Genomic DNA, 25,259 nt, shown 5'->3' on the forward strand with positions numbered 1-25,259 from the left:
CATATGTTAGGGCTGAATCAATTAAAAATTATAGACCAAACAATGCTCAACGGATAGTAGATTCATCCACACATGCAAAAAATTATTTCCCAACCCAAGGGATTCTCACGTTTCAATTCGGGAAAACCTAGGGTTTCAAAAGTTGAATACACCTTGGGGATTTGAGATGATCTAGGGTTAGGGTTATGGAAACAAGGCGAAAGAGGAGTGAAATAGAGATGAGAAGGAACCTGTGATCAGCTTGCACGTGTAGACAACAAACCAGCCTGACGCACTTGCATTGATGGGGGCCCGCACGTGTGTTGGGGCGCGCGAATCTGGAATTGGCTAGGGATGGGCCACCTTCCCTCCAAATTTCAGGCCAAATGGTTGATCGGTTTGAACACGGTGCTCCGCCGAAGTTTCAGCCCTCCTGCAGGGTCAGATTTTGGAAATCTGTTGTAGGGGATAGATCAGCTGCAAACGTGGGTGGATTTGATGAGGGGATGGCTGTAGGAGATGAGGCATATGGAGGGTAAGAGATGGGGGCGATTTGGGATGAGTGTAGCTTCGCACCATGGTAGTTAGCCATTCGAAGAAGGGAATGATTCGTACCCAATTAGGTTTCCACAACTCAGAGAATTAGAGAAGTAGGAAAACGCAGAGTTTTATTAATCATCTTCAATGAAAAAAACCCTACAAGGGGAGAAAAACCTATACCCTAGAAGCCGCACCATGTGCTTATATGATTACTTAAAGATGAAGTAATAAAAAAAACAACTAATCAATGCAATTTAAACCGTTCATGATGTTCGTAATAACGGTAATAAGCAAAACTCAGTCCTAGGTCACCTAGGGTAGTGGGCCACGCTCATGAGATCCAATGATGGGATCCACATGATGATCGGGTGCACCCCAAGGAACCAAAATACAGTCCTCTAACTAGGAGGCCCTCCATAGATGTCATTATCAATCCAGATCGAAGGTGGGGCCATCTTCCTTGCATACGTCCATAAGGGGGGGCGTGCGTGTGCGCGAGATGTCCCCATTAACTCTCCCCAACTGCGAAGATTTCGCTACTGGCAAAACAAAACTCCTGAATCGCTCCAAGATGCCAGGATCAAGTCTTTGAAGCTCCTCAGTGAGCCATGTACTGTCTGAAGCTGGGCGTGACTTCCACTTGATCAAGAACTTTTGAAATCTGTCGTCTGACGTCGATATTATCTGATGGTCCAAAATATCTTCCATCTCTTCTCTAGGTGTGGGAAGGGTAGGTATGAGAGGTAGAGGCTGGGCAGATGGGTCGGGAGGGGGCCATGAATCAAGGGAAAGGTTTGGGGAATCAGGATAGTTAGGTGACAGGTTGGACAATGTATCAGTGGTCCCCTGAAATGCAACTAGATCCTTCACATTGATTGTGGAACTAATTCCCATATAAGGTGGAAGATCTACTACATGCGCATTGAAACCGTTTCGTTTTATAATTTTGAATGGTCCAGCGCTACCCGCGTGTAATTTACGAATGACTCACTGAAGGTATCGCTCTGGCCTGATGTGGACCATCACAGAGTCCCCTACATTGAATTCCTTGAATCGTTTATGTTGGTCAGCAGAAATTTTGTAATGTTCATTGCTAGTATTGATCTTTCGCCTGATTTCTTGATGCAATAAGTGAATGTGATATGCAAAAGACTCTGCAGACTCTGATGGCCTATGGGACAGGGACATAGGGACAAGATCAGGCTTCCTAGGTTTTTAAACCAGTAACGACTTCAAAAGGACTTAAACCTGTAGATCTATTGATAGAGCTATTAAATGCAAACTCGGCGATAGGTAGTGCAGTGTTCCACATCCTAGTGTGCTCCCCCACTAAACACTTGGGCAAATTTTCTAGACTCCTATTGATCACCTCATACAGGTTTGGTATAGTCGCCCCGGGGACTAAATCAATGACTTGCTGTATATCCCTCATAGGGGGGAGCTCATCTGGTAGATCATCGGGAAAGACATCTCATCGGGAAAGACATCTCGAAACTTATTCACTACCGGAATGGCCTCAGTGGGTAACTTTGCACTAGCCTCTGGTGCGCTTTCCTAGACACAAGGGCGTACACCATCGAGTCCGATTCAGTCTCTCGCTCAAAGTCTTTGGTATTTAGAATATGGAGAGGCTTAGACTTGGACTTTGATTCCTCAACCAACCTCGTGTGATAAGAGAAAGGGGGGTATTTTTCCTTAAGAGTTTCTTTCATTTCTCCCCAATGGACTATTGAGGGTTCCCTCAACCTCTTTCTTTCGCTCCACGGTAGCCCAAAATCTCTTTGCTTGGCCCACAAGCTTCATCTTGGCAAATCGGACTCGATGAGCATCCGACATATCGTACCACTCAAAATAGTAGTCCATATCCGTCAACTAATATAGAAAAGCTTTAGGGCCCAAGTGGCCATTAAAAGTAGGGGTCTCTACTCTAACTCTCTTGAGGAGTTGCGCATCTGGGTTATAATGATCATAATGCCCCTCGCGGGGTGGGTGCACGGGTGCGCGCCTATGTCCGTTTCTTTGGCCACCCCCATTCGCTTGTCTATCCTTTGACCACCTGTCCGAGATTGGGCATCTTCCCCATTGGCGGGGTTTGCCCAGGCGGAGGTCTCTAGTTAGGTAATGCGCACATTAAGCTGATCCCAGCGTTGGTCAATACGTTGTTCCAAGCGCCTACCCAAAGACTCAAATTACTGGGTTATGTTGTCCATTGACTCTTGTAATTGCTCCATGTTTAGTGCAGGGTGCAATCCAAAACTGCTACCAGTACGTGTGGGCATACAACTACCCACTCAACTCAAAGGTTCTCTAATGCAACTATATGCGTCTAAATGGGACTAAATGCTCCTATTGGACTATACGAGGGAAACTACGCAACGCTCCGAAAATTCTAGCAACATAACTGTCCAAACAGTTTGTTAATAGAAAATTTAGCAATGAAAATTGGGGAATTTTTGACAATAGAAAATTCAGCAGTCTATGTTGTGAATGATGGATCCTAAACAACCCTATATGATGAAATTTAATGCAAAATAAATGCGAGTAGACTAAACCCTAAACATGCAATGTAATCCCCAATGAAAAACCTAAGCTTTGATGCCAAATTTGATGCGGGACATGAAAATTAGATATGATGTGCAAGATTTCAGGCTTTAGATCATAATAATTTAGAAACAATCACGATAATTCCACATCCCACATAAAGTCAAGCATTCAATAAGGGGAATCTACGAGGGTCTAAGCCTACACATGTTAGGGCTCAAAGGATAGTAGATTCATCCACACATGCAAATGATTATTTCCCAATCTAAGGGATTCTCACGTTTCAATTCGGGAAAACCTAGGGTTTCAAAAGTGGAATAAAACTTGGGGATTTGATATGATCTAGGGTTATAGTTATGGAAATAATGCGAAAGAGGAGTGAAATAAAGACGAGAGGGAACCTGTGATCAGCCCGCACGTGTGAACAACAAACCGTCCTGACGCATGTGCGTGGATGGCGGCCCGCACGTGTGTGGGGCCCATGAATCTGGAATCGGCTAGTGAGGGCCTGGTCGGCCAGAGATGGGCCACATTCCCTCCAAATTTCAGGCCAAACTGATGATCGGTTTGAGCATAGTACTCCGCCAAAGTTTCAGCCCTCCTGTAGAAATTTGCTGTAGGGGAAAGATTAGCTGCAAACGTGAGTGAATTTGATGAGGGGATGGTTGTAGGAGATGAGGAATATGGAGGGTAGGAGATGGGGGCGATTTGAGATGGGTGTGTTTTTACATCACGGTAGTTAGCCCTTTGAAGAAGGGAGGGTTTAACACCCAATTAAGTTTCCACAACTCAAAGAATTAGAGAAGCAGGAAAACACAAAATTTTATTAATCATCTTCAATGAAAAAAACCCTACAAGGGGTTGCCTATTTATAAGAAAAACCTATACCTCAAAAGCCGCGCCATGTGCACATACTATTGCTTAAAGACGAAGTAATAAAAAATAACAACTAATCAATGCAATTTAAACCATTCATGATGTTCCTAATAACAGTAATAAGCAAAACTCATAGTCCTAGGTCACCTAGGGTAGTGGGCCACTCATGAGATCCAATGATGGGATCCACATGATGATCGGGTGCACCCCAAGGAACGAAAACACAGTCCTCTAACTTGGAGGCCTTCCATGGATGTTGTCATCGATCCAGATCGAAGGTGGGGCCCTCTTCCTTGCGTACGTGCGTAAGGGGGTGTGTGTGTGTGAGAGATGTCCCCATCATCTTTCCAACATGCCGCTTTATTTTTCGTCTTTGTTTAATTGTCCGCAAGTAGTGCGGGAAAGGTTGGACAAGTTGAGAAGGGTTTTCTTGTTGAGGGGATTAGAAGACGGCAACAAGTTCCACTTGTTGTGATGGAAGGAGGTGTGTAAGCCGTTGGCCCAAGGTGGCGTGTGATTCCGAAACTTTTGCACTATGAACTAGCCGCTTCTCGGCTAATGGCTATGGCAGTTCAAGATGGAGGAAGGGCACTTCTAGCGCGAGATAATAGCTTGGGAAAGGGGTGGGAGTTCAAGGAGTCCTCTCCTCTCTTTATAGGGCTTCTTGAATTTGGAGATCTAAAGTGGCATTAAGAGGGAAGTTTCGGGAAGAAGTCTTTCTTCATAGGTGATGATGCTTGAATCAGATTTTGGAAGGACTCTTGGTGCGACGACTATCCTTCGCACATTGACTTCCCTAGCTTAGCTAGTCTTGTGATTTTGGAAGAGCTGAAAGTGGTGGATTGTTTCTTTTATAGCAGCTTCTTGGTATGTTGGATGCCCCCTTGTAGGAGGAACCTCTCAGATAGCGAGCTGGAAGAGCTTATGTCCCTCTTCTCCCTCCTCTAGAACGTGTCCCCATCAGGAGGGGTTGAATCTATGTTGTGGACCAATCTTAGCTCAAGGTGGTTCTTTGTTTGTTCTTTTTATAAAAGGCTTTGCCTAGAGATGACAAGCTTAGATGGGGCTCACACTTATCATTTCTAGTTCTATGGAGAGCCTCCTAAGGTTGTTGCTTTCATTTGGTTGGTGGGTAGAAAGTTGTTGATGTACATGTGTTGTTTGCGTAAGCAAAGACGTCGAAACCTTCGACCACCTCATCTTCTGTTCGTTCACTTTCAAGGTGTGGGCATACCTTTTCTCTTTATTCGACATGTTGTGGGTTATATTGGGCTCAGTTATACCTCCTTTGGGCATGGCATGGGGGAGGCGTGACAAGGAATATTAGGGCTTGTTGTCAAATGCGATCGCATATGCGCATACTATGGATCGAATCGCATATGCCATGATGGCATATGCGATCTTGGCAAGTATGCCATGACATACTTTTATATGCGACCAATATGCGATCGCATATTTCCTAATAGGTAGAGTGGAAGCATTTTTTATTTTCTCAATTTGGAGAACTTTTGCCTATAAATAAGCACTCATATCCCCTCAATTTTCACTATTATTTACTCCAAAGCTCTAAATCTCTTACTCTTTCTCTCTTACTTTAATCTCTCTACAATTATTTAAAGTATGTTTATTTTTTGTATTTTATAAGCTTTGCTTCCTTTTTGTAAATTAAGTTGTAAGTCGTTTCAAGTTATCCATTTATCAGTAAAATTTCTTTGTTCGAAGTTTTTAATAATTAATTCTCCTTTAATGTAGCTTGTTGATTGTTTTGTTAAAATTTATATAATATAATATAAGTAATTAAATATATAACTTAATGAAACACTCAAACGATAATGAAATAAGCAAAATAACCCAATCCAACCATGTGTATTAATTAAGCACGTTTTTCCTAATTTTTAAAGAATTTTTAGAATTTTTCTTTTCTTTTTTCAAAATTTTATTATTAAAAAAAAATATGCCATGGCATATGCGATTGTGCGATCGCATATGCGAACAACGTATGCTGATCACATGCGATCGCATATGCGATTTGACAACACTGGGGGGCTATGTGGAATCGAATTTTGCCTGTCGTGTGGCTTTGGTGGTCTCCATTATAGTTTCCGTTTCTAAATGGGTCGCCCTCTTGAAAGTTGATCCTGAATGTGTTGAGTCAGTTCTAGGGTTGTAATCTCTTTGGGTTTCATTCTTTGTATTCTTTATCTCCCTGCTTGCAAGCGGGGCCTTTAATAAAATCCATTATATATATATATATATATATATATATATATATATATATACCATTTTCAAAAATCTTCTCTTGGTGTGGCCCACTTGAATCACAAATGGTCCTATGATTTTTGGGCCGCAGGCCTAAATTTTGGTGTGACATCTAATGGTTAGTGGATTTCATATAATCATCATGGTGGGCCCTGTAAAAATCAAGGGTGGACGTCCCTCTCCCAAATATTTCCTTTGATGTGGTCCACCCGAATACAAGTCAACCTAATTTTTTGGCCCTAGGCATGACCTAGGATTACAAATTAATGGTCGGAGTGGATCTCACATACACATCACGTTGGGCCTTGTAAAAGATCAAGGGTGGGCATCCTATGAAATTCCCTTTTTTAAAATATATTAGTGGAAATGTCTCTTTTATTGGAACAATTGGGAGAGGGACATTGCCCTTGCTTTTTGACGGGGCTCAGTGTGATGTATATGTGAAATCCACTCCGACCATTAGATATGTAATCCCACATTAGGTCCATGGCCAAAAATCAGACTGGACTTGTGATTCAGGTGGGCCATACAAATGGAAATAGTTGGGAGAGACATCCACCCTTAATTTTTACCGAGCCCACCATGATGATTATATGAAATCCACTTCAACCATTAGATGCCACACCAAAATTTAGGCCCAGGCCCATAAGATAGGCTCACCTATGATTTAGGAAGGCCACACCAATGGAAGCAGTTTGGAGGTTGTGTGTTGTCCTGTACACTGTTACCGATCATGTGGTCCACTTGAATCATCGATGGATATTTGTTTTGGGCCTTGGGCCTAATAGGGGGTGTGACGTAGTCACGTAGCTAGTGGTTGAGGTGGATTTCACAAAAACATCACGGTGGGGCTCACTCAAGCCGCCAACTCCTTTGCTTGCCTGGCCAACCTAAGCCGCCATCAATAAATCTAGTGGAAGGTACTCTAATGATAAATACTTAAATTAATGATGTAGCTTATTGAAAACCTTGTTTAAAAAGCTACCAGAATGTAAATTCGTAGGTAGATTTTTGTAAAATTCCCAAATGAAAATTAAGACCAATTTCCATAGGAAAATTTATGTGAAAACAAATAGTTTTCATTTCCACCAACTTACCCGGAAATGCTATTACCACGTATATAACTTTTCACTTTTTTCAATGAATCCAAACAGGCCCTTATGCGCCTTTCTGCTATACTATCCAAGGAACATTTGACCGAATCATTTTCTATAATATATCATCATCATCATCATCATCTAAGCCTTATCCCAATTAATTGAGGCTATCTACATGAATCATGTTCCACCATAATTGGTGCCGCCATTCCACTCATTTTTTATTCTATATGCTAGCTTATTTTTTGTATCATATGCATGCATTATTTAATGATTTTAATTTTGTAGATTCATATTCATACCATTTATTATTTCCAAAAATTTCTACTATGTACTGCACACTACCTTGTTATTGGATTCATGGTATCAAAAAGCAACACGCCATCAGAATAACAAACAAAATATCTATTGTATCCTATCACTAAACAATCCAGTTGATTTCACGCAAGTCAAACGTATGGTGTCTACCTTGAGAAGCCATTTCTGTGTCATCAACATGTCCAAATTGTTGATTTTTGGTTCCATTTTCCCTATGTATATCTATCTTGAGAACATCTGATGGGGATGCCATATCAGCTGGAATATTACTTAAGGCGATATGGGAAGTTGTTACTGAGGGGTGTGTGGGAGGATTCTTTATATATGATGATGAGGTTTGTCCTTTCTGTTACTCAATACAAGTATGATGGAAAAAAAGGTGCTCATGTTGTAATTTCTCTCCTTCTGCAATTTATTTATCCAGCCTATAATCTTGTTCCCCAGGTGATTTATTCAGATGAGGACCGGAAGTTCAACAAAGATATAACTGTTGGCCTTATTCGATCCGAATTACTAAACCTTGCAGAGTACAATGTACATCTAGCAAAACTTATTGATGGGGGAAGGAATAGTATGTATTGGAAATGCACATTTGGAATCAGTGTTAATTATGCTATCGGTTGGTACATTGCTAACAGCTTGCATATCATTTGCAGAAGCTGCCACGGAGTTTGCCATTTCTCTTTTGCAGACGCTGGTGGTTCAGGAACCTGGAGTTAGTGTCTCGGAATTCTACAATGTCATTGATGCATTGGCAAAGGTACATGTGATATCCACTTTCCAGTTGTGATCTATCATTTACCCTCATAAGTATTTAACAATCTCTCTGATCAATAACTGGTTTCATTATGCAGCTTGCTATGAGGCCTGGATCGCCAGAGTCTTTGCAACAATTGGTTGAGATTGCTAGGAATCCCACTGCCAATGCGATGTCTCCAACTGGTTTTACTATTGGCAAGGAAGATAAGGCAAGGCAATCTAGGGACAAAAAGGTACATTGATATCTTGATAGCCTCTTCTGTCCATCGCTTTGACTTTCATCATTTGAAGATATGTGCTGGGTTCTTATGTGGATTGTTGTAATGTTGATTTGGTATATGTTCGAAACAGGTCGCTTCTGGTCGTTCCTTGACTAGCAGGGATGACTATAATACTGAGTCTGCCACACCAGATCCTGCTGGTTTTCGTGATCAGGTTTTTGTGAATGCTATCTTTTTATTTTCAATGTGTTTCTTTTATTGTGATGCTTAGATGTGGAAAACATGCCCAGAAAAAAGGAAATGTAAGAAATGCCTTGTGTCTAGCACATGGATGTCAACAGAAGAATTCTCACAAATTTTTTAAAATTTATTTTTATTTTAACTTTAGTGGTTTTTTATTTTTTTTATTTTTAAAATTTTAAAAATGATAATAAAAATGAAAAATACTATGAAATGAAATTGAAAACTGAAATTAAAAAGCCATGTGAGAATTTCCATTGGAAAATGGTTTATAGACTGGCTGGCTTCTTAAGAATGATGTTTCTTTTCAATGCTGTTTTTTCTCGATAATGCTTATATTCTTGTGTATGAATAAACTGCAGGTTTCTCGTCTGTTTGCTGAGTGGTGTCGGATTTGTGAACTTCCTGGCACTACTGATGTAGCTTATACCCATTATATCTCACAGTTACAACAAAGTGGGTTGCTTAAAGGGGATGATCTCACGGATCGCTTTTTCCGAATCCTCATGGTAAACTTTTTCCATGGTTTTTATTATGTTTCCATGAGAATCCTCCAGACCCTCACAGTTGTTAAGAGTTTTCCTTCTCTTTCTACCTATAATTTCAGGAAATTTCTGTAGCAAATTGTTTGGCCACTGACATGATTAATCCAAGCTCTTTGTCCCTACAAACGCCACAACAAGTCCAGCATATCTCATTTGCTGTTATTGATATGTATGCAAAGCTTGTGGTTTTAGTTATAAAGGTAGCAATCTTCTTCTTCTTCTTCTCTTCTCTCTCTCTTTCTTTTTTTTTTTTTTTTGTGTGTGTGTGTGTGTGTGTGGTTATGGGAAATTTCTTTCAGTTGTAACAAATGTTGCTAGTTACATTAACCTCAGCAGGTGTTTGCTTTAATTAATTCGATGATTTGTAACTTCATTTATCTTTGTTGTTGTTAGTATTGTGCGGTGGACCAGGGAGCAAGTAAAGCGTTTCTTTTGCCCAAGGTTGAAACACACAAGGAAAATTTTTTGTTCTTTTGTTTTTTTTTTTTTTAAATAAATAAAAATAAAATTTATACTTCTGCTTCCATTATGGTTACTTACAGTGTTCTCATTATGACATGTGGCAGATTTTGTCAGTGACTGTGAGAGTTATCCAAAAGGATGCAGAAGAGAAGAAAGCTGCTTTCAGCCCAAGGGCATATTTCAGATTGTTTCTGAACTGGCTTTTGGACCTTGGTTCCCCTGACCCTGTCCTTGATAGTTCCAACTTTCAGGTATGTGTTACTCATGCTTTATGTCATCATTATCTTCTTGCTCCTCATCTTACACAACTGTGGTATCATCAGGTCTTGACAGCATTTGCGAATGCTTTCCATGCATTACAACCTTTGAAAGTTCCCAGTTGGAGGTTCGCATGTTGCTCTTTCTACTACTTTCAATACTTAATACAGCGGATTTGATGAGAATATTGCAAAGTGTCTGGCCCCAAACCTTAATCTGGATGACCCTGAACCATTACCTGCTAGAAGTGTGCATGTCTAGGACCTGCCCTGGTGTTACTATAGGAATCCTATCCTGGCCTCTTATGCCCAATCACATCTTCCTGTTATTGATTTGTGGCCAAATGACTCAATGGTGGGGAATCTTCATTATAACTAGTTTTTTTGCCGTTTTGAAGATTTCATAAGGTTAATCACGTCTCAGGAAATTGTGGAGAATGTGATTAGAATTTAGAAATTGCAATTTTTTAAGTATTCAAGTTCTATAATGTATCTGATCATTCATTAATTCTGCATGAGAAATGTTCTTTCTTTACGTTTTCCTTGGTGAGGTTGGTAATCTGATTGATGTTCTTTCAGCTTTGCATGGCTCGAGTTGGTGAGCCACAGAAGTTTCATGCCAAAATTGCTAACAATCAACTCTCAGAAGGGTTGGCCTTTGGTTCAGCGCCTACTTGTTGACTTGTTCAAATTCATGGAGCCATACTTGAGGAATGCTGAACTTGGGGAATCGGTTTGTCTTGTTATTATCTTTACATTTACTTGTGATCGGTGCAGTAAATGGAATTCCTTACCTTCAAAAAAGAAAAAAGAAAAAAGGAAAAAAAGTATAAAAGAAATCAGTTTTTTTTTTTTTTTTTCCTGGTGGAGTCTGTTATTTTTATCTCTATTATTACTTGTGGGCAGGTTCACTTTCTGTACAAAGGCACTCTAAGGGTCCTGTTGGTACTGCTTCATGATTTCCCGGAGTTCCTTTGTGATTATCATTTCAGCTTCTGTGATGTGATTCCACCCAGTTGCATTCAAATGCGGAATGTTATTCTAAGTGCATTCCCACGAAACATGAGGCTGCCCGATCCTTCTACTCCCAACTTGAAGGTGGCTGCATCACGATTTTGTTTGAACTTCCTAATCAATATTTTATAGTTCTCTATTAAGCTAGCATCTTTCTTCTCTCCTGAATGCAGATTGATTTGCTGGCTGAAATCAGCCAATCACCACGCATTCTCTCTGAGGTTGATGGTGCTCTGAAAGCAAAGCAGATTAAGGCTGACATTGATGAGTATCTCAAGGTATCTTGAGTTGTCATTATTTTTCTCTACCTAACATTGAGAAATTCTCTTATTTTCATATTTACATAGTAAACCATGCTATACTGTTATACAAGTGCATGTTGCAATTATCATAAATTCTTCAGCCATTGTGAGTGTTCCTTTGTTGTGCATCTGTTCTCCCTAGTATGGTGAGTCAGTTGGCTTGGTTGCTGGAAGAAGTTGCAGTGCAACCTTAGTTCTTCCTTTTGTCTGGTTTAAAATGTTCCACCAGTAAGGAGCATGTATTTTTGCTCTCCTGATATGTTCCTGATTTTTGTCTTCCATTGCAATTTCCACAGACAAGGCAACAAGGATCTCCGTTCTTAACAGAGCTGAAGCAGAGACTACTGCTTCCTCAGGGTGAGGCTGCACTGGCTGGGACTCGATACAATGTGCCCCTAATAAACTCCCTTGTGCTTTACGTAGGAATGCAGGTAACTTCTTTTGTGCCGTTGGTGGTTCTTTTATTTATATTATCATCTCCAGGTTTTCAAAAGAGGACAAATTTCAAAACTCCCTATTTTAGACATACCTAGTGCAAGAAGATTGCTGTGAAGTTTTGTAATTGAAAGTAATGCTTCTGAAGTGATGAAGTACCTGCGGTTGTTTTCCCACAAGGCCATGTTTGGAAACCATGGATTCCATGCCTAACAATGGAAACGGAAAGGGGTTTGCCTCTGATACGACGATTTTTGTTTGGATGGCAAAGAAAGGATGGTTTGCACCCAGTAATAATTACACTTTTCCATCCTCAAGAAACTAGTAGAGTATTTTGAGAGGAATATGATATTTCCACTTGCTATCCAAACAAGAACTCAAAATTGGAATCCATGTTTTAATAGCTCTAATGGAAATCATCATTGGATAATTATTGTTTTTTCTTTTCCCCTGGATTCCATATATCCAAACATGCCCTAAGTGGTATTGGTTTTGGAATTAAAATAGATGCTTCTGAACTGATGAATTACCCTCTAGTTTTTTTTTTTTTTTTTCCACCAAAAATCCCCTTCAATGATTTTTCTTTTTAAAAGTTTTTCGAAATTGATGAATAAACTGCAAAAAAAGAGAAACAAAGCCCAAAAAGATCAGCAGAGATGGGTGACCCAACAACACCCACACACAAATAAAATAAGAAGCTACAAATCAAAAGGCCACTGCTCCCTAGAACACTAGGAAGGAATTGTGGCAAAAAAAGATCAACAGCGATGGGTGATCCTCTGGTCACCCTGCCAAGATCGAAAGACGGCTTAGCCAACACCGGTGATCCTCTGGTCACCTGTCCAAGATTGAAAGACTGATAACATTAATTTGCTAGAAGTGTCCTCCCTACACGTTGGCATCAGAACAAATCAAATGTCATTGTGAAATAATGCTAATTGCAGCAGGATGTAGCATCTGTAGCCAGCTGTTATTATTAAATAAGGCTATGATAGCGCTGGTCTTCAACCTTATGGTTATTTACATAGTGGCAATAGTCAAAGATATGATTTTGTAAAATTGTCATGGAACTGTTTTGTTGTACTGGATTTCCACCTAGAAGAAAACAGAACATCTTTTGACTCTTTGAGTTTCGGAGCACTGCAGGCTATCCAGCAACTACAGAGCAAATCTACGCCTCAGCATGTACCTGCACCACCAATGACCCACACTGCTCCCATGGATATATTTTTAGTTGGTGCTGCCATGGATATATTCCAGATCTTGATTGGGGACTTGGATACAGAAGGACGCTATCTTTTCCTCAACGCAGTTGCCAACCAGTTGCGCTATCCAAACAACCATACCCATTACTTCTCCTTTGTCCTTCTCTACTTGTTTGCAGAAGCAACCCAGGTGAGCACTTGCTGTATATTTTGACTCTCTCTCTCTCTCTCTCACTCTACACACATACGTCATGAGAATTCCTTGAATGTGATTCACAGAACAGGAGATTCGTAAAGCTGACCCAAATAATTCTTTTATGATGATAAATAATGAAACCTGGAGGATCTTAAAATTTCATCACTGTCAAAATTAATGGAAGAATGATTGAAGCCCTAACAAATGACAAAACCACCTGACGTTCTCTATCACCACCACCACCACCATAAACTTCACGATCATCATCATTTAAAATCAAATCAAAGGAACACTTTCTTTCTTTCTTTCTTTCTTTCTTTCTTTCTTCTTCTTCTTTTGAGTATTTGTATTATCTGGTGGTGGTTTTTGGTCCTGCATATCTAGAAACTGATGACACTGGTTTGGGTTAGTATCAAATCATGTAGATCAGCTTCTACTGAGTACAACATTCGACAAATTTCTATTTAGCACATCTTTGAAATGTTAAAAGCCTGAATTTCCAAATTAACTGAAGCTTCAGGAGTTTGCATTTTATTTACCTTTTCATGTTTGTCGAAATTCGTTAATTGTTACTAAAATGGCTGATCAATCGTGGAGGATTGAATAAAAATACATCAAACTGCTTTTAAGAAAGAAAGAAAAAACCTGCCTTGAATGCTTACTTGGTGAAGTTTGGCTGTGGCAGGTTGCTTCTTCTTGTAATTCTTAGTTACTGATTATATTCCCGACTGTATATAGTAATGTTGTATGAAACAATTTTGCTTGTTCATTCCAAAAATGAGCATTAACTTATATTTCATTGTTTATAATTCATTTATGGTTGCAGGACATCATCCAGGAGCAAATAACGAGGGTGTTGTTGGAGCGCCTAATTGTCAACCGACCCCATCCCTGGGGTCTTCTCATCACTTTCATTGAACTCATCAAGGTAAATTAAAATAATTGGAACCATCAGTATGCTGAGAATCCAAATGTTGAGTTTTTGTTCTTCTGAGTTGTTGGTATCTTTTTGTTTGTTTGTTTGTTTGTTTTCTGGAACTAGAATCAGTGTCCTCCTTGATTCTAGTCGCATTGTGGGTGATTTATTTTTATTTATTGAAATCAATTGGCTGTGCCTCTGCAGAACCCACGATATAATTTCTGGAATCGGGCATTCACTCACTGTGCGCCTGAGATTGAGAAGCTGTTCGAGTCAGTGTCAAGATCATGTGGGGGCCCAAAAGCTGTGGATGATGGGATGGTTCCAGGTGGGATCACTGACAACAACCATTAAAAATCTTGCAGGATGCTTTTGTAAATCATTTGTTTTATTCATTTATTTTGTAGTTATTTTGTTTGTTGAGCATTACTGTTTGGTCGTGTTTGTAGTTACTCCGTTTGGTTTTATGTCTGTGGTTACATTCAGAGAGTAGATTATGTATGCCAATGGATGGCCTTCTCCACATCAGGCCAGATTTTGCAACTCTTTTGACTGGTGTGAAATGCTTGTTTGGTGCTATATCTAGAAGTGGTCATATGATTTCCATTCATGTTAAAATTATTTGAAACTCTCTTGTATCTGAAAGAAAGTGCTTCTGCAGACCGATGAGCATCCTTTTATGATTTTTTTTTTTTTTGGAAATTTAACTAAGGAGCAGAATTCCCAAATATGGTTTGATTATTCTTTCTTGCAGTGTATCGTTCTTGGACACTCAGAAAATATACCCACCACACAAATCAACTCGATCAAACTGAACTGCCTCAATTTCAGAACCCACACTGAGCCGGAAGTGGATTGCGTGCCGAGTAACTCAGTAAGCCAAGTGTACTGAGTAAATTCTGTGGGGCCCACAGTGATGTATTTTAGCCACTCCGGCCATCCATTTTACTAGATAATTTTAGGCTTGAGCCAAAAATAAAATAAAATGAAGCATATCCAAAGCTCAAGTGGACCGCACCACAGGAAACAATGTAATTTTAGGCTTGAGCCAAAAAAAAAATGAAGCATATCCAAAGCTCAAGTGGAGCACACACCACAGGAAACAATGTGAACTGAACGTATGCTGTTGAAAAATTCATGGGAGCCACAGAAAAGATTTGGATCAAGCTGAAATTTGTTTTTTTTTTTCCCTTCATCCATGTCTGTGTGATCTTGTGAACAGGTTGGATGACAAATAAACATCAGTGGGCCCTAGGAAGGTTTCAACGGTGGAAATCATTATTCCTACCGTCTCATGTGGTGTGGTTCACTTGAGCTTTGGATATGCTTCTCCTAAAATGAGCTGTAAAAACGGATGGACGTAGTGGATAAACCACATACATTCACGCTGGACCTAGCAGAGTTTACTCAGCACCATAAATGCCTACTGAGCAAGCAATCTGATTAAACCTGGAATCGTAGAACAATCCTAACCGCTGATTCCTGGACACACGGCTGCGGAAACAAGACAGGATATTTTTCATTTTAACTGTCCAATGAATATCCACTTTTAACTTATGGTGCGTCTAAATTGGGAACCATAATCTGGCCAATTAAGTTTTGAATTACTTGTTTGCAAGTTTTCACTGCCAACGTTATCTTACTAATTGCATGTGAAGTGCTGATACTTAACCTGATGTCAAGATTCAATGATCATATTAGGTGTGGAACTTTGCTAAGCGTCAGGATTCATTGATCATATTAGGTGTGGAATGCGTATCAAGATCCGCGCCTTCATTGGGGGTGGAATAAATATGACTGCGTTCATCAGGAAGTGCTCACTGTTGAGTTGCCAACTTGCCATATACCAAAAATCAGGGTAGTCTACTCAAGTTAGCCAGTGAAGATCGACTGCGGGGCTTATTTTCTCTGTTACCGTCTATTTTTCTTTTTTCTTGGACAAGTTAAGTCGGCCTGCCTAATCAGCGGGCTGATATATATATATTTTTTGGTTCATGGCGTGTCCCATCTTATGAATGGCTGGAATATCTGACACGTGTGCCTTTTGTCGGGACCTTCGCCACGTGTCAGCCCTCTCATGTGAAGGCCCCTCCTTGAATCACAACCCTTTTGAATTAGTCCTGAAATTCTGTCCAAAAAATTCATGAATAATCCGCAATATTTTCAGTCTCGTAATTTTCTCAAGATATCTTATGGCCGGATGCGAATTTCCTGCATCAACGGGGAACCTGTACAACAAAAAGCTGTGGGGTCCACCGTGATTGTGTTCGACATCCACTCTGTCTATCATTTGTGTCAGCTCATGTTGGTACCTGAGCCCAAAAATTGGGCTGATCCGGAACTCAAAGTGGCCCGCAACACAGAACAGTGGGGATATAAGGACACCCATTGAAACCTTCCTGGGGCACGCCCACCATAACCTGTTCATAAGGTGAGTCTCAGTGTCTCACCATGATGAAGCGAAAAACCAAATATCAACCTGATTGAAAAACTTAGGTGGGTCCCAAAAAGGTTTCGATGATAGGCATCCTGACCCTACTTTTTCTTATGCTGTGGCCCACTTGAGTCCTGGATCAGCCTGATTCTTGGGTTCACGTTATAATGTGACCGTTTCAAATGGATGGCAACCACACATTAAGGTAGACCCACAGCCTTTTATTTTGCGGCTTGTCTTCAGCAGCTATTGTAGGAAATTCTCATACCTTGTGGCCCACCTGGTGAATGGGAAAAGTACACTGGGCGTGATGAAGGGCGCACGCATTGCCTGTGGCCTGCGCATGGGCTTTTGATATAAATAGGTGGCTGTCAATTATTTATAACGAAGAGGTTTTCTAGAATACATTCCCACCTACTGCAATGAGAGACTTTGGCTTTTGAATCTGGGTCACATTCCAATGACCCAGATCCTTTATACGATGAGTCTCACTTTGTATGGTGTATGGACAACCGAAAAAAAAGAAGAAGATACTACATTGGATTACTTCGAGCCTTTGATTAGTTGGCTCTTTTGCTTGAATATGGACGGTCACCGCATTCTGTATATGTTTAAAATTTCAATCTGAGAATTGTTTGGGGCATCCCCATCCAAGAGGAGACGTGAATGGTCTGGGCCATTGAATCAAACCAAAATCCAATTGCTACATTTCCGCCTTATTCTATTGCAACAGGTGAGAATCTATTCGCGCAAAGGGTGTTATTTGATACTCTCTCTTGGTATGATGCTTGATACGCAGGCAGAAATGGTACAGGTGGCACATAACAACTCAAATTAAACTTACTAATTGAGTAATCACCTAAAATTTTGGTTAAACAATCCTAACCTCTTTGATCCGTGAACACCTGTTTTTCCTAATAAGATCATTGGATACTTTTCAATTTAACCGTCCAATAAATGGCCAGAAATTTAATATTTAGATAACCCAATAAAAATCATTTCTTGTTCGAGATTCATCTTAAAATGGTGCCTATAATTCGGACGGTCTAGTTTGAATTACTAACTGCCTGAGTATCATCCATCACACTGACAGAGTATCAGTATCGATTCCCTTGATGAGGTGGCTAACAGTGAAGTGTGAAATGACAGCGGGTGTACTCACAAGCTAACAGGAAAAAAAAAAAAAAAAAAAAACACATCACCAATGAATAAATGTGAATGAATGCAAGCAGACGTGAGTGGACATGTGAATGAATGCCAGCAGACGTGAGTGGACATGCTGACAGCCCCATGGACCAATCGCATGTATGCTGTACTTCTATTTCTGTCGATGCTTTACCTCCATCTTCGGAGCGGATTAGCTGTTACCCGGGTACGTGTGGGCTGATGTTTATTTTTTTGTTTCCTCTTTTTAATATCCCTGACGTTCGTATATTTTTCCATCTTATTTTAGGATACGATCCAATATCCTAAGAAGATCTAAATTTAAGTAGATCATACGACTAGAAACAATAAAAAAATTATTGATAAAAACCTTTTATAAGCCACAAAAGTTTTGTATCAAACTGATCTTTATAGTTTTTACTTTACCCAGATCTTCTTGCCATCATCAATAAGTTGAACGACGAATATATATTAGGACTGGCTCTTTGGAATTTTTATTGGTGAGGCACTCAAACACTACTGTCTCCTGTGGCGTGGTCCACCTGAGATTTGGATACGCTGAATTCGTGGGACTGTCCTACGATGGGCTGGAGGCAAAAAGGATAGACGCGTGGATATACAACACATCATCGATGTGGCCCCCACGGTGAGGGTAACACTCACACCACCGACCCTACTGGCGTGAGTGACGTCACTAAGTTATGTGGGCCCCACTATGATGTATGTTTTGTATCCACACCGTCCATCGATTTAGAGATTTAATTTTAGGGTAATATCCAAAGAATAAGTCAAATCCAAAGCTCTAGTGGACTCCACCACAGAAAACAGTGGGGAGAGTGACGTACCACCATTAAAAACTTCTAAAGGCCACAAAAGATTTCGATCAATCTAGTATTTGTTTTTTTCCCTTCTTTCATGTCTGTGTTAAATTGTGAACAGGTTGGATTTCAAATAAGCATCAAGGTGGGCTTTAGGAAACTTTCAATGGTGGGCATCACTCTCCCCACTATTCTATGTGGTGGGGCCAACTACAGCTTTGGATCTGCCTCATTCTTTGGCTCATGCCCTAAAATGATATCTCCAAATGTATGAACGGTGTGGATACAACACATATATCATAGTGCGCCCAAAGAACTCGGTGACGTCACTTCAGTAGCCAGTCTCGCTACTTATCCTGTCAGTAGCTAATCCGCGTCGAAGACGAACGGTGACGCTCCCGATCCACGAGTTGTACGAACAGTTCAAAGGAAATCAAAATTTTTCACGTCCTCACAATGATGTATTTGTTATATCCACACCGTTCATCCTTTTGGTGAGATCAGTTTATTGCACGAAACAAAAAATGAGTCATATCAAAATCTCAACTCCACCACACCACAAATAGCAGTGGGACAATGATTATCCCCACTATTTCTTGTGATGTGGTTCACTTGAGCTCTGGATATGTTTTGATTTTGGATTCATGCATTATAAGAAGCTTTAAAATGAAAGGAGGGTGTGGATAGTGACGGATTCATCACTGTGGCCCCTTCACGCACTGCCAGGTAAACAAAGTCTCAATGAACGGGGGACGCTTTGTTGGTTAGTGACCCAACACCAGCCAGCCAGCCAGCCAGTCGTCCATCCATTTTTCCAACTTATTTTACATTATGATTTATGAGCCTAAAATGCGTTAATCACCGTACCATAGGAAAATAGTGTTACTGAACATCCACCGTTTAAAACTTATTAATGCCCACTGTAATGTTTATTTGCCATCCAATTCGTTGACGAAGTCACACAAACCTGGATGAAGGGAGCAAACAAATATCAGATTAATAAAAAACTTCAGGTACCCTCAAAAAGTTTTCAACGGTAAGCATTCAATCTTCTACTTTTTCCCATTGTGTGGTCCACCTGAGCCCTCATTTTTGGGCTCATGCATTAAAATAAGCTAGAAAAATGGATAAATGACGTGGATAAAACACAAACATCAGGGCCACGGAACTTTGACATCAGCTGAGCTGGCTGATGCTGTGGTCCCTAGCCAAACCGCGTCCGCTTTAAAACCCCGTGCTTGACACGAGACTCACCCAATACGGTCCGTCCCTTACCGTGGAGTATCATGTATTCATGCCGTCCATCCTTTTTCCACGTCATTTCACGGCATTATTCCAAATTATCAGGTGAACCATACCTTGAGAAATAGTGGTGATTGACCCCTCCACCATTAAAAATTTCTTAATACATACATTAATGTGTATGTAGGTTTTATTTACCATCCAATCTGTTGATAATGATAAGGTCACATGAGCCTGGATGAAGGGGAAAAAATCAGCTTGATCCAAAGCTTTTGTTGCCCATTTAATCGTCAATCACCACTGTTTCTTATGTTATGTTATACTTGATAATTGGATCTTCTTAATTTTTGGAACAATACCCTAAAATGATCTGAAAAAACGGATGGACGGCGTGGATACATAATACATACATCAAGGTGGGCCCCACGGTAACCACATGGTAAAGGCCGCACGGTCTTGGGTGAGACCGGGATCTCATCTCATTCGCTGCCGTGCTTTGAGGTGCGCTCATATGGTACAGTATCACCAGTAGCTGCAGTGGTACGGGATCCGTTTTGGGGTTTACGTCAACTGAGATTCAGATCCACTCAGTCCATCAGAACGATTACCCTCGGCTTTATTGCATGGAGCCACAAAAATCTACATAAATGAAAACTCAGGTGGTCTGTACTACGGTGGAAACAGTAGGTAGAATCCGATGTACGGGATGGATCGGATATGAAGTTTATGTGGTCCCCAGAGAATCTCCGGTACCCCCGGGCTGTGGTGGTACCGTAATGCTTTTAAATCCCCAGCTGTCATCACGTCGGAGGATTCAATGCAAAAGAGAGTCCATTGTTTGTACTTTGTAAAGCCTGCGACTTGCTGTGCCAGACCCAAAAGGAAGGGAGCGGATATATATATATATATATATATATATATATATATATATGAGAAAAGTATCATGCGCTCGACCTCACGAGTCCGTCCCATGAGGTCGAGCTGTGTGGGCCCCACCGTGATGCGTTTCGAACATCTACCCCATCAATCAGATGCACCATTCCACCGTGGGCCTATGTCTCAAAAATAAGTCAATCTGTGACTTTTGTGTGCCACACCACGTACAGAAGTGGGGAGGGGCCATGCACCATTAAAACATTCATAATAATTTTTTGGGCCCACCGAGATGTGGTTTGCAAATCCAGCCCATCCATTATGTGTGTCCCACTTGGATGAGGGTTCAGACTAAGTTTCAGCAGCATTCAAAACTCAGGTGGCCCCACTAAGTGCTTTTATATGTTTTAACAGTGTCTTCACATGATTTTAGATGGTATGGCCCACCTTAGTTCTGGCTGATTTTTGGGATATCCCATAATTTAGAGGAGACCCATCAAATGCACGGTGTTGATGGTCGACACGCATCACGGTGGGGCCCACACAGCTCGAACTCACAGGAGCTTATCATGAGGTCGAGCGCATAGTACCTTTTCTATATATATATATATATATATATATATATATATATATATATATATATATATATATATATTGGAAATGGTACTGTGAGGTTGACCTCATGGGAACTTCCCGTGAGGTCATCCTACGTGATGTGGATCCAAAATCTGAACTGTTCATATGAAGCAGCACCTCGTGAAACCTCCCGAGCCCAACTTTTACTTTGATCTAAAACTTTGATGGCCCATGAAAAATGAAAACAGTTTCCTCCATTGATTTGCATTTCTCTTTGCTATGGCCCACCAGAATTTTAGATCAGGGTGAAAATTTGTCACATGAGGTTTCATGGGATTCTATATCACATGGACCGTTCAGATTAGACTCCCATGACACGTGTGCAAAGGTGCGCACATGCGTAGGTGCGCAGGGGAGCATGACTCTATATATATAGGAAAAGGTACTATGCCCTCCAGTTGATGGGACCGTCCCATGAGGTCGAGCTACGTGGGCTCCATCGTGATGCGTTTCGAACATCTACCCCATCAGTAAGATGCACCATTCCATCGTAGGCCTACACCTCAAAAATCAAGTCAATTCGTGACTTGTGTGGGCCACACCACATACAGAAGTGGGGAGGGGCCGTGCACCATTAAAACATTTATAATTCATTTTTTGGGCCCACCGAGATGTGGTTTGCAAATCCAGCCCATCTATTATGTGTGTCTCACTTGCATGAGGGTTCAGATTAAGTTTCAGCAACATTCAAAACTCAGGTGGGCCCCACCAAGTGCTTTTATATGTTTTAACGATGTTTCACATGATTTTAGATGGTATAGCCCACTTCAGTTCCTTATATAGCTGATTTTTGGGATATCTCATAATTTAGAGGGTACCCATCAAATGCACGGTGTTGATGGTCGACACGCATCACGGTGGGGCCCACACGCTCAACCTCACGGGAGCTAATAGTGAGGTCGAGCGCATGGTACCTTTTCCACACACACACACACACACACACACACACACACACACATATATATATATATATATATATATATATATATATATAAGTTCTTTATTTTTATTTACATTCGCAAATACATTCATCATCCATCCAAGAAAATTGAAACAAGTACTGTCACTCTATGACTAACAGTTGAACATCTAACCCATAGTCAGATGCACCATTCCATCGTGGGCCTAAGTCTCAAAAATCAAGTCAATCCGTGACTTATGTGGGCCACACCACATACAGAAGTGGGGAGGGGCCGTGCACCATTAAAACATTCATAATCAGTTTTTTGGGCCCACTGAGATGTGATTTGTAAATACAGCCCATCCATTATGTGTGTCCCACTTGCATGAGGGTTCAGACCAAGTTTCAGCAGCATTCAAAACTCAGGTGGGCCCCACCAAGTACTTTTATATGTTTTAACGGTGTTTCACATGATTTAAGATGCCATGGCCCACCTGAGTTTCGTATATGGCTGATTTTTGGGATATCCCATAATTTAGAGGGTACCCATCAAATGCACGGTGTTGATAGTCGACACGCATCACGGTGGGGCCCACACAGCTCGACCTTATGGGAGCTAATTGTGAGGTCGAGCACATGGTACCTTTTCCATATATATATATATATGCGCTGCGTGGGGTCCACAGAATTGTCTGTGCCAAATCCATTCCGTTCGTCTGTTTTTAAAGACACGGCAGGACAGGTCTTTAAAATCACTCAGATCCAAAACTCAGGTGGGCCACACCAAACGGAACAGTTGGAATAAAAACGTCCACCGTTGAAACCTTCGTGGAGCCGACTGTTTATATTCCATCCAAACCGTTCACAGGGTTATTATCACCCAGATAAACTGTGGGCACAAAACTCGCTACTGGAGTGACGTCACCAAGTTCCGTGGGCCCATCATGACGTATGTTTTGTATCCACACCTTCCATCCGTTTGGAAAGATAATTTTAGGGCAATATCCAAAGAATGAGTTAAATCCAAAGATCCAGTGGACCCCAGCACAGAAAACAGTGGGGACAGTGACGCCCACCATTAAAAACTTCTAAAGGCCACAAAAGTTTTAGATCAAGCTCGTATTTGTGTTTTCCCTTATCTCATGTCTTTTGTAACTTTTAAACAGGTTGGATTTCAAATAAACATTATGGTGGGCCTTAGGATAGTTTCAACGGTGGGAATCACTCTCCCCACTGTTTTCTGTGGTGGGGTCCACTACATATTTTAATCTGCCTCATTCTTTGGTTCATGCCCTAAAATGATATTTCAAAATGAATGGACGGTGTGGATACAAAACATACATCATAGTGGGGCCCACATAATATGGTGACGTCCTTACATTAGCCGACCACTAGCTACATAAAACCTTAATAAGTAGGATGGTAGCAACCTTTGCCCTGGCATTGATTCCAAGAAGGGCTTGCGTTGATTCCCAAACACACATGCCAAAGATCCGTGGGATCGTGAATCCCACTTCCACCAAATCCCATTTAAACTATGCTGCCAAACAAGAGGGGATTTGAAACTCCTCAAATCCACGGTGCCAAACGACCCCTTACATGTGTGATCTGCCTGATAGTTGAATAGCATAGAGTGATTGGCGAGATTATCTACAGGGTGGGCCCCACCTTATACGTGGCTGGCTCAGATGTCCTGCTCGTATGCAAGGTTGGCACTTGTAGTGGAATGGCTGCGAACGTAACATTTTAAAGTACATTATAAGTGATCTGGATCGTCGAAGTATTGGACCCCACTTCAAAACATTGAACTTTAAAAAGCTGCCTAGCGGATTGTTAATCTCGATGATCATGTGGCCCATATGTTACTTGTAGGCCATTGCAGGGAGGGGCTGGAAGGTGTCCGTGGTATTACTAATCGTTCACCCATGGCGCATGTTAGTAGCGCTTGCTGTTTTCATGTTAAGCAGTACAGACAGGGAAAAGGTGACCGTAACCTAACTATAATTAAAGCACTAATTTCATCTCCTCCGTATGAGCACGTCCGTGATCAATACTACATAACCATGCGTACGGTGCCCACTGGATTTCAGATTACAATGTGCAGCATACGCCAACTTCACACCTGTTGTGCATGTGCTGGACTCGGAAACACTGAACAAATCAATCGAAGTAATATCAATAGTACGAACACATTTAATAAAAAGGCGATTCAAATTTTAAGTGAAAATACCTTCGTTGGAAAAAAATCAAGACACAAATTGGCAATTAATGTATTATAAAAGCGAAATTACAAAAGATGCTACGTTTTACCGATTGGAACCATCCTTGAATCTCCTTTGAAACTTTAGTTATGCCCTTAAACTATCTAGAACCCCTTAAAAAACTCTAATCATCTCCCCAATTTCAATTACACTACTGGAGTAGAAAAAAATCGTGCACTTACGCAACTTTGCATGTGCGCTTAATGGAACCTTCAATGGTATTAATCAATAAACATTGAAGACCAGTTAATGACATTGAAGATTTTTCGATTCCATCGAGTAACAACTTTCAAAACTGTCTAACAATCAAATATGATATATATATATATTTTTTTATTTTGAATTTTTTTGATGGAATTGAGCAGTTTGTCGATGAAATTGTCAGACCCTATTACAAACAGATTTAAGATATTAGACAATAATATTCACTATGTCTTCAATCTTCAGTCTCTATTGTTCCTTTACCAGTACCATCTCTAATTGTCTTCCATTATAACTTCGTCGTCTCTTCTTGTGCATACCCCGTCCTCATTATGGCTTCACCTTTGACCGAAGTGTTGATATAACAATATCAACATTAATGGTTATCCTACCGATGCATAAAGAGTCTTTAAACGACTCGTACGGTTTTGGAAGAGAATTCAACAGAAAACATGCTCAATCTTCATCTTTCAACGTTTTATTCACATCCAACAATTTGCAAACAAGCCTATTGAAGTTACTGATGTGGGCCTTAATGTCAACCCCCCTCAGCCATATGTAGAT

At 40.7% G+C, this 25,259-nt stretch overlaps 1 protein-coding gene across 5 annotated transcripts in view; it reads left to right on the forward strand.

The window, feature by feature from the left end:
- Window positions 1–14,775, forward strand: part of LOC131232729 (uncharacterized) — a 47,840-nt gene extending 33,065 nt beyond the window's left edge. The window contains exons 36-51 of one of the 5 annotated variants that reach the window (XM_058229176.1): window positions 8,055–8,181; window positions 8,267–8,370; window positions 8,465–8,602; window positions 8,721–8,804; window positions 9,193–9,339; window positions 9,438–9,575; window positions 9,769–9,816; window positions 9,942–10,088; window positions 10,161–10,222; window positions 10,674–10,827; window positions 11,001–11,192; window positions 11,282–11,386; window positions 11,707–11,841; window positions 12,992–13,240; window positions 14,073–14,174; window positions 14,370–14,775. In XM_058229176.1, the coding sequence (XP_058085159.1) occupies window positions 8,055–8,181; window positions 8,267–8,370; window positions 8,465–8,602; window positions 8,721–8,804; window positions 9,193–9,339; window positions 9,438–9,575; window positions 9,769–9,816; window positions 9,942–10,088; window positions 10,161–10,222; window positions 10,674–10,827; window positions 11,001–11,192; window positions 11,282–11,386; window positions 11,707–11,841; window positions 12,992–13,240; window positions 14,073–14,174; window positions 14,370–14,519 (2,082 nt within the window). In that variant the 3' untranslated portion in view covers window positions 14,520–14,775. Of the gene's footprint in view, window positions 1–8,054; window positions 8,182–8,266; window positions 8,371–8,464; window positions 8,603–8,720; window positions 8,805–9,192; window positions 9,340–9,437; window positions 9,576–9,768; window positions 9,817–9,941; window positions 10,089–10,160; window positions 10,223–10,673; window positions 10,913–11,000; window positions 11,193–11,240; window positions 11,387–11,706; window positions 11,842–12,991; window positions 13,241–14,072; window positions 14,175–14,369 lie in introns of those variants that run through there. The other 4 variants (XM_058229177.1, XM_058229179.1, XR_009164922.1 and 1 more) reach the window with 4 other exon arrangements.
- The last annotated feature ends 10,484 nt before the right edge of the window (window positions 14,776–25,259 follow it).

The sequence above is a fragment of the Magnolia sinica genome, chromosome 18, assembly GCF_029962835.1.
Source record: "Magnolia sinica isolate HGM2019 chromosome 18, MsV1, whole genome shotgun sequence".
In the NCBI taxonomy this organism is placed as follows: domain Eukaryota; kingdom Viridiplantae; phylum Streptophyta; class Magnoliopsida; order Magnoliales; family Magnoliaceae; genus Magnolia; species Magnolia sinica.